At 37.0% G+C, this 11534-nt stretch overlaps 1 protein-coding gene across 2 annotated transcripts; it reads right to left on the bottom strand.

Moving 5' to 3' along the window:
• Positions 1-309: 309 nt before the first annotated feature.
• Positions 310-5433, bottom strand: LOC107810191 (putative HVA22-like protein g). 2 transcript variants are annotated; one of them, XM_016634939.2, is made up of 6 exons: positions 5088-5433; positions 4959-5005; positions 4688-4786; positions 3998-4054; positions 3645-3921; positions 310-713 (listed from the first exon to the last, which is right to left on the bottom strand). In XM_016634939.2, exons 2-6 carry the CDS (start codon positions 4988-4990, stop codon positions 432-434), a joined length of 747 nt encoding a protein of 248 aa, XP_016490425.1. In that variant the 5' UTR covers positions 4991-5005; positions 5088-5433; the 3' UTR covers positions 310-431. The 2 variants fall into 2 exon arrangements, with proteins under 2 accessions (XP_016490425.1, XP_016490426.1); XM_016634940.2 differs by having other exon boundaries at positions 5109-5433.
• Between the last annotated feature and the right edge of the window lie 6101 nt (positions 5434-11534).

The following is an 11534-nucleotide window of genomic DNA, read 5'->3' as shown; positions in this document are numbered from 1 at the left end:
GCCGCACCTTCCTCTTCCCGGTCAATAACCCTGTCGCCGGAATTCTTGACTGCATTGATCGGTACATTTTTGCTCCCTTGACTAAAGCTGTTGATTGGCTTCTTCGTGCTGTTCGGGTTCGGAGCTCCAGATAACGACAAAAACAACGGGTTGTTAGGGTGACCCGACCCGATATACAGAATATATTCTTCCGTTTTTGATTTGTCAACTTCTAGATTAAAAATTGGGGTCATAAATGTACAACGCCTTTCATTTTCTCATGTAATTCCAGAAAAACTGAAAAAAAAGAAGAAAAAAATACAAAACAAATGGAGCTGGAAAAACGTTCAATAAAAAAAGTATTTAAAAATCTGAGTTTTACTTTTCTTTTTTTGGGGCTTATTTACAATGTACAATTTTCTTACTACTATTTCTAGTAAACTATCTGTTGACTAACTGCGCCTATATCTGGGCCGGGCAGCATGGTCCGAACCGGGTTCAAAATAGTCTGTGTCTAGGAATGAAAGATCCTCCGGGTGAACTTGGACCGTTTCCGGTTTAGAAGGATGAAAAGTTGACCGGTGATCGTAGTAAGACCGCGGCGATTGAGGTGGCTGCCTCTTGTCTGACGGCGGCTTGTTCCTCCTGAATAAACTGAAGGATGATGATGACGGTGGTGCTGGTGGGGCCGAAGGAGGTGGCGGTCCTCGAGAATGGTCAGTCCCATTTCTTTGCTGCGAGAATTGATCAACAAAATTAAAAATTATGAATTTCTATACACATACAAGTCTAAAATATAAAAAAGAAGTAACAAGTAAATTGATGATGGTGATAGTGGGAAATAAAGTGGTAATTAAATAAACGGTGAGTAATGATTCGGTGATTAATTTGTTGCTATTCATTGATTTGTATGATTGTTTGTCTTGGTGTTGATTGATGCGAAAAAGTGGTGAGCGAATAAACCAGAATTCCTAGAATTAAAAAAGGTTTTCTATTAAAAGAGTGTAATATTCGTTTGGGGCATTTTGGTTAATTGGTGAATAGAGAATATGTCACGATATATGAAACGTGTAAGATTGTCTCTCAATATTAATAAGTCTATAAATCGGATTTTTATTCAAAACGATGGTTCCTAGTAATTTAATCTGAAGATTCGTTCGGAAATAAGCGATTAAGTTTTCAAGTCTTTGTATTTTACAATCAACCTAGAGTTTTGTTGTAACATACATCATGTTTCGTTTTATTTCACATCATGAAAACAAATGTTTTCACTTTATAATTTTGATTACACGTGACTTTTAGCGTTTGAAACTCAAGGTTTATTTTTCTAGAAAAATCTTTTACTGTTTAGTTTGATAGTATAATTTATAATTCGCTTAAAAATTTATGTTTATCAACATCTAATTTAAAAAAATTTAGTCACTAACCATATCACCAAAAACGCATTTGATTATATCACGCCTTTGTGAAGATCATGAATTATCACTTCATCAAGAACAAACTTATTCAGTAGAAGTCTCTCACAAAATATAGCTATGTCATTCCTATTATTTCCTTCCCTTTTTACTTTCCGATCCCCCGCTTTTGATCAATCTTTTATAAGCCTCTCTGGTTCCAGCCCCTTCTAGCTACTTCTTATTTCTCCAGGCCTCCAAATGTGCCTTTTTTTATTTATTTCCTTATTACTCCATGTGTTCCAGTTTATATGAACATATTTCTTTTTTGGTCCGTTCCAAAAAGAATGACTCATTTTTTAATTTGGTAACAATTTAACTTAAACTTACAATTCTACCCTTAATGAGAAACTTTTATAACCGCACAAATACTCTGGACCCCCTTTTGACTTGTTTAGAACCACAAATTCCAAAAGTCTTCATTTTTTCTTAAACTCTATGTCAGTCAAACAGGTTCACATAAATTGAAACGGAGGGAGTACTTTTCTTCCTTCTCTGCTCTTAGCATTTTCATTATTCTTTTTTACATGGCTCATTCCTACGATTTTCACGCAATTTCATACTTCCTATGGTTCAAGTGCAATGCAAGCAGGGACGGATCTAACTTTAAGCCTATGGGTTACTGTGAACCAATAGTTTTGCCCAAATTTTGTATTTAAATTAAAAATTGCTAAATATTTATAAATGTTTGACTATAAGCCCTATTATTATTGTATATATAATAATTTGAGTTGATGTAGTGACCTATAAACTTCAAATTGCCCAAACACTCGTTCCTAGGGATGTTGATTTCAAGAATGGGTTAAAACGAACTCATTTCGTGACATGGTAATAATAATACAAAAATTGATTATACCAATGAAGATGATTATGAGTATCCAAAATGATTAATAGGAAGATAAAATTTGGTAGTATCAGCATGGGCAAGAATTCTTGCTTCATGGACATGGAGATGAGATGAACAGAATATATCTTGTCTGAGGAAGCAGACGTGATATACGAGGGAAGTCAAAATGTATGGAGGAGCTAAGTTAGTCCACTTTGAAACATCGTGGCCGAAGATTCAAAAAGAAGTTGGACCGGCCCAATATGATCTCATGGGCTGGCCAGGGTAATATTGGATCCATAATGAGACCTAGCAAATGAACTTCTTAGACTCCAGTACGAATTTGTTCACTGCCTTCTTTACTCTTATCTCAAATTATTTTCGATTTTTCTATTGGTGCTATTCTCGCCCTTGGGACGGAATATTAAAAAAAAAACACTTATTCCACATAGTGTTTGCACCAAATAAAACAAGATTAAACCTTAGAAACTATAAACTAAAGTGAGAATACATATAAATGTATGTATAAAAGATGAACGACTTGCATCTATTGGTTTTGTTAAAATACTGGAGATCGTTTAATAGGATGCATTAGATAAAATAATGCGTGCATTAGCTTTGTGTATTAATAATATCTTATTTGGTATACTTTTTGAACCTATGCATTAGTTATACATCCTATTTGATATTATCATATGCATAACTAGTGCATAGAAAACCATGCTATTAGCTATGCAATGGGTTTAAATGCATGCATTAGCTTAGTTAACGACAAAATTATCCTTTAAAATTTATGCTTGATTAAAATATGCTATTATATTAATGTAAGTTTAAAATAATCCAAATAGTGAGAAATAAAATTATATCCATAGTAAATAAATAAATACTTAGCATATTTTCTTTTTTAAATAAATATTCAGTTCTATACTACAATATAGGTAGACAAATCAAATAATTTTTTTAAAACTTTTTCATATAAAAACATTCCTAACATATGTTTCTTCTAAAAAGATAGAGCGTGGACTAGTTTTGAGGGCATTTTTGTAAACAAACAATTCTTTTAGAAATTGTGCAATACTTTAATACATCAAACCAAACAATGGATAAGAAATATGTCAGCATAACTAATGCAAGCACAACTAATGTAAGCATAACTAATACCAGCATTCCACATTATTCTTATGCACACTACCAAACGACCCCTAAGCATGAATACGCATTTTACGGATGTTATTGCCTCTTCTCTTTTTACTTTCTTAGTCCTTTATAGATTTTGAGTTAATTAAAATGGTTCACTTGAAAAAACTAATCTACAGAAGAAAAAAAAAATTCACCAGATTAAGAAAATATGATCATCAGGCATTTAAATGGTTAGATGGAAGTACCTCGGAGCTGAGATGTGAATTTCTTCTAGATGGAGCAGCTACAAAATCAAGCAATTGAAAGAATTTTGCTTGCCCCAATTCAGTGCAATTGTGCCAGTAGTAAATAGCCAAGTCAAATGCCCTGGCTCTGAACTCTAGAAAACCCCTGTCAATCTCTGGTTCATGCTTTGACACAAATGGCTTCAACAAGGCATCATATATGTATCCTGTACCCTTTGTTTTTGGATACCATAAGTAGATGATAAGTGCCAACTTTGCCTCGCTGTACATTGGTAGCCTGAAATGACAACACAAATAAATGATTGTGTGTGACTTTGATCATGTATCAGATGGAAGGTCTAAAGAGTTCATACCATGCCATGAATACATCACCAAAGCTCTCAATAATTCTCAACACTGCAACAATGATCCTGATAAAAGACACAATTTGCAACTAATCAAGCTTTAATTGGAGATCATCAAGTCCCACCAAGTCAAATGAACAAGTAGATGACCAAACAGTTCACCTATAACCTTATTCAAATGGATGGATAGTGACCTATCAGAATACTAAACAATGCTAAGAATTATAGGAAACAAATTAGAAGATCGCATGATGCAAAATTGTTGACTCTCCCACCCAACCCCAACAAACTCAACCTCTCTAATGTACTACTACATCTTTTGCTATTTTTTCAAGAATGGATCCTGCCATTTAGTTACTAGAATCTCATAATGCTTGTCATTTTCAAAAGGGAAGTTATAAATTGCTAACTACTCTTATCTCAATTATGGACTAGTTAAATATTCTTTTATCAATGTTTTGCTTTTACGCTCCTAAGAACAGACTGTGTTTGGTTATGATTAGTTGACCTAAAGTTTATAAAATGAAAATCAATTGATTAGAAGTTTCAATAATTGACATTTTTTATTAGTCTAAAGCTTGAACATGTCAAAAGACTACTCAAAACCAATTATTTCTACAAAACCCTTTTTGCCAACTTTGCTTTCTAAATGGTTCAAACACCCAAAAAAAGACACCCAAAAAAAAGAGAGGTTATTACCAATATTGGCACCAGAATCTGAGTTCTTCAATATCAACTCTGTTCTTCTCAATAGTCTTAAAACATTCAAAAGCAGGGTATGCATATCCAAGAACCAATCTGCAAAATTTCAGAAGGCAAAGTTAAATTCATTCATCCACAAGTAAGTCAAAAAATGCACGAAACCCCACATATACAAACAATAACAACAAAAGGCATAAAGCCAAAAAATCCAACAGAAGGAATCAAAGCAATAGTAGAAAGAAGAAGAAGACAAAAACAGATCACATACACTAAACTGCTAGTGATGAATTCTCCCAACATCTTTCTTCAAAATGCCTAAAAAACAACGCAAATACTCACCCATTAGCAACAAATTCTCAAAAATATCACATAAAAATTGAATCAAAAGAAAACTAACTTGCTGAACTTGAAAAGGAACCTTGAAATGGGAGAGAAAAAAACTTGGGATCTATGTAAGAAATGATTCAAAGGGATTTGAAGAAGTGCAGTGAAATTTCTGAATAAAAAATTGAATGGGAATTAAAAATGGCATAAATATTATGGAGAAGAAGATAATGGTGCGGAGATTCTGCAAAAGGAAATTAGGAGAATATATATATAGTCACGTTTATGCAAAGAAAGGATCTCAAATTCTGGGGAAAAAGATATAACTGAAGAGAGGAAAAAAAAGGAATAATGGGGGGAAACGTGAAAGAAGAGGAAGAAGGGAGAAACAAGTTCGTCGTATGATTATTATAGGAACGTGCAAGCTTCTATATATATACTTGTGTATGTATGTTGTATATATCCTATCTATTGGGTGGGTGGGGTGGTGGGGTGGGCCGTGGGGTGAGGTTTATGAAGGGTGACGGCGATTTAGATTGGGTAAAACTTAGGAAGAGAAAGGCATTTGACGATTTCTTGAGGGGGACGCCTCGTAATTCTTTTTTCCATTTCTTTTTCATTTTTTTTACACGTAATTCAGTGAAAGTGGATTTCTTGGGATTCCACGTTCATACGGGTTTAACGGTTGACAGTCTCATGGGGGAAATTTTGATAGTACTATTTTACAAATGTCTCTTAACTTCTACTAATGGAGAAAAAAAGAGAGAAGATTATTTTATTTCCATGAAAAAGTGTAGGAGTGTCAATGGTTCGGTTATGACGGTTATTTTATAAAATTTGTACCATATGAATTTTTTGGTTATTCTATTATGTATAGCCAAAATTAAATTTTTCGAAATTATTCCAATTATGTCGGTTTCTCTTCGGTATCGCTACGGTATGATTAATTTTGGGTATTTTTTTAAATGTCATAATATACATACTTTTATATGACTTAGAAAAACTCTCTAGACAGTTTTATTATTTAAATGGTGATGAATTAAAAAATATGAAAGATGGCTAGAGTATAGATTCATCCACTACTCTACAGCAACGTAAAAGAAACTAGCAAAGACAAAGAAATGATAAATCACATGAGCAGAAAGATATTAACCAAACTGAGATTCAAGAATAAAGTCTATACAAGATTAAATATTCATACGTCTAAATCAGACGAAAGGAAACGTATTTAATACATTATAGTTTGCTACTCATAATCGCTAGAATACTTTGTATCTTGCTAGTAAATATGCTGGAAATAATTTAGTTTCAGTAGGAGTAATATGTTTGGGAATTAGGATTTTTATTTTAATTACTTATTGGCTTGTAATTATTTTCATAATTTCATGGCCCAAGAAAAAATTTAATACTTTATTATTTAAAACTTAATATATAAATATTTTCACATATAAATTTATTTGATACGGTTCGATATTTTTCGTGTTATTTTTATAAAATAAAAAAACATACCCCAATTATTGGTACGGTTATAGATTTATATAAGAATCTACAGTTTTATTTTTAAAAAATTTAAAAATCAGTTCGGTCAGTTTAGTCGGTTTTTAAATATCCATTTAAACCCCTAGTTCAGTGTTTAAGTCAAACTAATAAAAATATACACGTGTTTTTTTAAGTTTTATTACTTAACTATTGTTAATAAAAATGTTATCTCACTTCAATTTATCACTTAACTATATAAATATTAATGTGATTTGGTGTAAATGTTAAGCATAAATAAATTTTTTTACCTCGAAAATAGAAGCAACAATTAAATTTAATTTATGGTTTTAAAGATATGTGATTTAGTTCAATACCAATTAATGATCAAGAAGTATAAAGTGTAAATGAAAGAAGTAAGTGAATCAAACCAGTGTTACTTAGCAGTATCGATTTCGAGCTCAGCGAGAACCAAGAACAATAAAGTAAGAACAATAAAGATAGAGGACAATTCTGATGAACAGTGAGCGAAAAGTAGGATAGTATATTCTTTGTCAATGATTAGATGATGTTACAAATGATTGGGGTTCCCTTTATATAATAGGGGAACCCGAAATAAGGTACATTTCCATTTACAGAAAAGAATCTTATTGGTACAACTATCTAACCGCCTAGTACGGAATCGTACAATCGTATTTCGGAATTTGCACCATGACTTTGGGGACGTGGAACGAATCTCGCTCATTCTGTTAGAAATCCATAACGGTATTATTTCGGGGTCGAGCATACTCGGCTTCGGTATTTCTCGTACTCTTATCTTCGGGCATTGCATTCTGTCTTCGAGCTCGAGTATGGTCTATCGGGCTCAAACTCGACCTTGATCGAACTCGGACCTAAATCGATCCCTCGAGCCTGGGAAATCGGGCGTGCCTGATTTTGACCGTATACAGATAGTCCCCTCATTTCTTAGAGTAAGATGAAAAGAAACGATTTGAACCTCGATTCTCCGGAGTCTCTAATGATGATGTCACTCCCGTGATGTGAGCGCTTGATGTGACCGAAACGTCCCGTCAGTTCGCTTCCCCAGAACATTAAATGCATGCCAATAATGGTCGGCCACTAGCACCGCCGAACCGTCGTTTCTCATCTATAAATACGAGGCTACTTCTTTGAATTGAAAACTTTACTCCTCCATTCACATTTACTTTGATTATCTCTTTTCTTCATCTTTACGTCTCATCATTTGTTTCCACCGCCCCTTCAACATTGAAAAAATCCAAGTTCTCGTAAAATACCACACTCTGCTACCGTTTGTATTCCTTAGCTTAAAGTTATGGCTAAAACTTCCAAAATAGTTCCCAAAAAAGAGAAGGCATCGTCTTCTTCTACTTCCCAACCGACCAAACCGGTGGCGCTGCCGGCTCTTCATGAAATCACCCCTGGCCCTTGCATGATAAAGAAGGATTTTAATGTTGAAAGTCCTCTAGATATCCTAGTCCGATGCAAACATGTATCTCGATACATTAGTTCGATATCGAAGAAATACCTTAAAGCCATGAAGAAGGATTGTGGCTGGGGAAACGAGGTCGTGGTTTAGATCCAGGCCCCAAGGAAAGCATCACTATCCACGTGGAGGGGTTTTAAAGAGTTTATACTTACCCCTTCACACTAGGTCCCCTCGATCTGGTAGTGATCGATTTTTGTAAAAGGTACGAGGTTACCCTTGGCCAAATCCATCCCTCCTTTTGGCACATCATGACCATGCTACGATATTCTTCAAGCAAGGTCGAGGGGTTGAAATTCACCCTTAACCATATCATTCGATTGTTTCAGCCCCAGCTGTTTCGAGGGCTCATCAAGCTGCAACGTCAAACAAAGAAGGCTTTTCTAGTAATGATGAAGACAAAGATTGAGGATGGATGAGCCGATTTATCAGAGTAAGGACTTCGGATGCCATCCCTAGGGACAAAATACCATTCCCGAAGAGATGGAACTTTAATCGTAAGTGGATTTCCTCTTCCCAATATCTATTCACATTCAGCCTCTGTGTCTCATAATTCCTTTGCCTTTTCTGTAGCCGTTGCTAGGGAGCCCCACGCGGTCCCCGACCTTGAGGACTGGGTCCGAACTTTAGCTGCCACCTCTTCATACAATGAGCGTAAATGGAGCGAGTTATCGAGGGGAAAATGGGAGGCCAAGGCATTATTGGTGGCATCAACTCACTCATGTTTATTTGTGCAGGCATCAGAGATGTATCCGAAATGAGACCAGCCCTATCCGGGGAAAAGACTGCATCCCCGATCCCGAAATTGGGGAAACACCAAAAAAGAAAGAGGGCTTCGAAGCCTAAAGATTCCCAGGATGAAGGGGCCCCTGCTCGGAAGCCGAAGAGGAAGCTTACACACGGGGACTTTGGTTCTGCCACCCAAAATCTGGAGGATGAAGAGGATAAGGGTGAAGAAACGACATTGGTGCCTCGAACTAGGAAACCAGTCAAGGCCACCAAGCCCTCCGAATTTCAAACCTTATCTCACGGTGAAGGAACTTCGAAAAAAGACTTGGGCAAAGCTTTCGAGTCCCCAGAGATTGAGATCATTCCCCCCCCCAACAAGTGCGCTGGAGGGAACAAGTGCTGAGAATGCATCAACTAATCAAAGCGCCCCAAGTGAGGAGCTCAGGGCCGTGACAATGGGTCACTCACCTTCTTTTCCATCATACTCCGAGGAAGCAATAAAGGTTGCTCGGGCTCTGAGAATGCCCGACCCGAGCAAGGTTCTCGAAGAAGATCCTTTTCGGGACTATTTCACCGGGGTTGATGATGCTGCTGACCTTAATGATGCATCCACCCTCTTCGAAGAGGTTCAACGTCTCATTTCCCTGGGTAAACATTATTTTTCATAATTGTAACTTTGTTTTTTCTCCCCTTCCTTTGACTGATATGTCATTGTTTTATGTGCAGGCTATCATCAAGTTCAGGGCCAAGCTGAGCCAATGTGAGGCCGAGCTTAGGAAGGTTTTGGGTAAAGAGAAGGTAGTGAGGCTCCTCTGTAGCCAAAAGGAGGAGGAGCTCAAGGACCTTCGGATTGAATTGGCCAAAGCTCAAAAAAATGAGGCCGAGCTAGATAAGCATGTAACTGTGATTTTAACGGAGTATGGTCTTATCGGCCTTACTGCGGATGCTAACACTTCGATGTATCAGCTGCAACAAAAGTTGGAGATGATAGGGCAGCTCCATGGCGAGGTCTATCAGGTTAAGGCTGACTGCCATCGATGGAAAGAGAGCACGGATCAGCTTGCCGCGGATAAAGAAGCAGTTCTAGCCCAATTGACCTCGACTGAAACTCAGCTCCGACGCGTTAAAGTGAAGAGCCTGGACCTGGCCAAGAAAATTGAGGAGCTAGAAGCTAAGCTCTCTAGAGCCGAGGCTTAAGCTGCACAGGCCAAAGCCGAGGTTGAGAAGACGAAGGCTACAACTGATAAGTCCATTATTTTACATTTAAAGGACACTGAGGCTGTTCAAGCCGAGTTGAGAGAGGCCACTGATCGGTAGAAACGGACTAATGATCTGGCCAAGTGGCAAGCCCGGAGGGAGACTCTCGAAGAAATCCATGCCCGAGGATTTGACCTCACTAAAGAAATAGCCCAAGAAAAGGCGATGGAAACTGATGCCAGGTTTATTGTTTCTTCTGATGATAAAGATGCTGCGAGAGGTTCCAAGGGAGGGGAAGGTGAAGAAGTAGCCCTTGAGGAGGAGGAGGTTCCCCAAGATAAAGCTCCCGAGGATGTAGTTCCCGGGGATGTTGCTTCTGAGGGTGTAGCCTCAAAATAGATTAGGTTCTTTTTGTTTTTGTGTAAGGGCCCCCCCGTGGGTATTGTAAATATTTCTTGTGAATATAAAGAATCTCTTTGTTTCATATTCAATTTGTGTTGAATTCCGTTTCATCTTCATTTGTGAAAATTTTGATTGTATAACTCTAATGATCAGTCCGAATATTGGCTCAGACTCAGAACATAATAAACCCTTAGGTTTTTATTGATCAATATAATACCTCTTAAGGTTTTTGTTAATCCTCAAACTAAGCTTAAATCGATTTGATGCGAGCTCGGGATGTCGGGACACTTGAGTCCGAGTTGAGTGAGAGCAAAGTCTCGAACCCCATACATTTTGGCCCTTAGGCTCTTTTATATCAGCCCTTAGGATCTTGTATATCGGCCCTTAGGATCTTTTAGGTCGATCCTTAGGCTCTTTAAGTTGGGCCAATTCGACCTCTAAAGCGGCTATAATTTTTCCCTCTTTTTGGCTAAAAGACTTAGTGAAAGTTTATCTATGCCTTAGCATGTATTTTTTTGTACCCGTTGGGTGTTTCGGAGGTTCGACGGATCGGAAACTTATTTATAATTTTTTTGTGAAAACATACTCGAATACCCCTTGAGGTTTTTTCGAAGGCTGATGTTATCGAAGCCTTTAAATTGTTCGAGGGATGATTTTATCGAAGCCCTTTATCCTTTACTTTTGCCGAGGGTAGCCTGATTTAACCAATTTTTTCAAAGTGTTTGAAGGCCTTTAATTTATGGAGGAAGTCGGACGTCTTCGAGCCGCACTATTTTAGCCGTAGCCTTTTTATACGACCATAGTCTTTAATATGGCCGTATCCTTCGGGTATGTCTCTTGGACTTATTTTCCGATAACCTTTCGAACTTGTTCGAAAGGTTAGTCCCCGAGTATGATGGCCTTGGCCTCTATATCGAGGGGATGCCTCTTTGAGGTCTTATAAATTCGAGTTTTTAATGACTCGGATGTGTTTACTGTCGACGATAGTCCCCGAGTATTCGGGGTGTATTTACTTTCTGGCCCTTGGGTCGTTTTTTTTGTAGAATTATAAGTGTAGAGCTCATATGATAATAGACTTCTTTTGAGATACAAAGTGTTTTGATATAGAAAGAATGTTTCATTGAATAATTGATACACGTGTACATGTTTTTCCATTGGGGCTCGATTATACTATATGGACTCGGTTCATCTGACCATTTAGCCCATTACAAA

Source organism: Nicotiana tabacum, chromosome 10 (genome assembly GCF_000715075.1).
Source record: "Nicotiana tabacum cultivar K326 chromosome 10, ASM71507v2, whole genome shotgun sequence".
Classification (NCBI taxonomy): Eukaryota; Viridiplantae; Streptophyta; class Magnoliopsida; order Solanales; family Solanaceae; genus Nicotiana; species Nicotiana tabacum.
The sequence above is the reverse complement of the archived record's forward strand: the minus strand, read 5'-3'. Positions and strand labels throughout refer to the sequence as shown.

What these genes read in the sequence shown, in the direction of transcription:
- LOC107810191 (XM_016634939.2), bottom strand. Translation starts at nt 4,990, where the DNA reads ATGTTGGGAGAATTCATCACTAGCAGTTTAGT. An exon ending in AGATTCTGGTGCCAATATTG is followed by an intron (nt 4,055 to 4,687) that starts GTAATAACCTCT and finishes GTCTTTTATCAG; the next exon opens with GATCATTGTTGCAGTGTTGA. An exon ending in ATTCACATCTCAGCTCCGAG is followed by an intron (nt 714 to 3,644) that starts GTACTTCCATCT and finishes CAATTCTCGCAG; the next exon opens with CAAAGAAATGGGACTGACCA.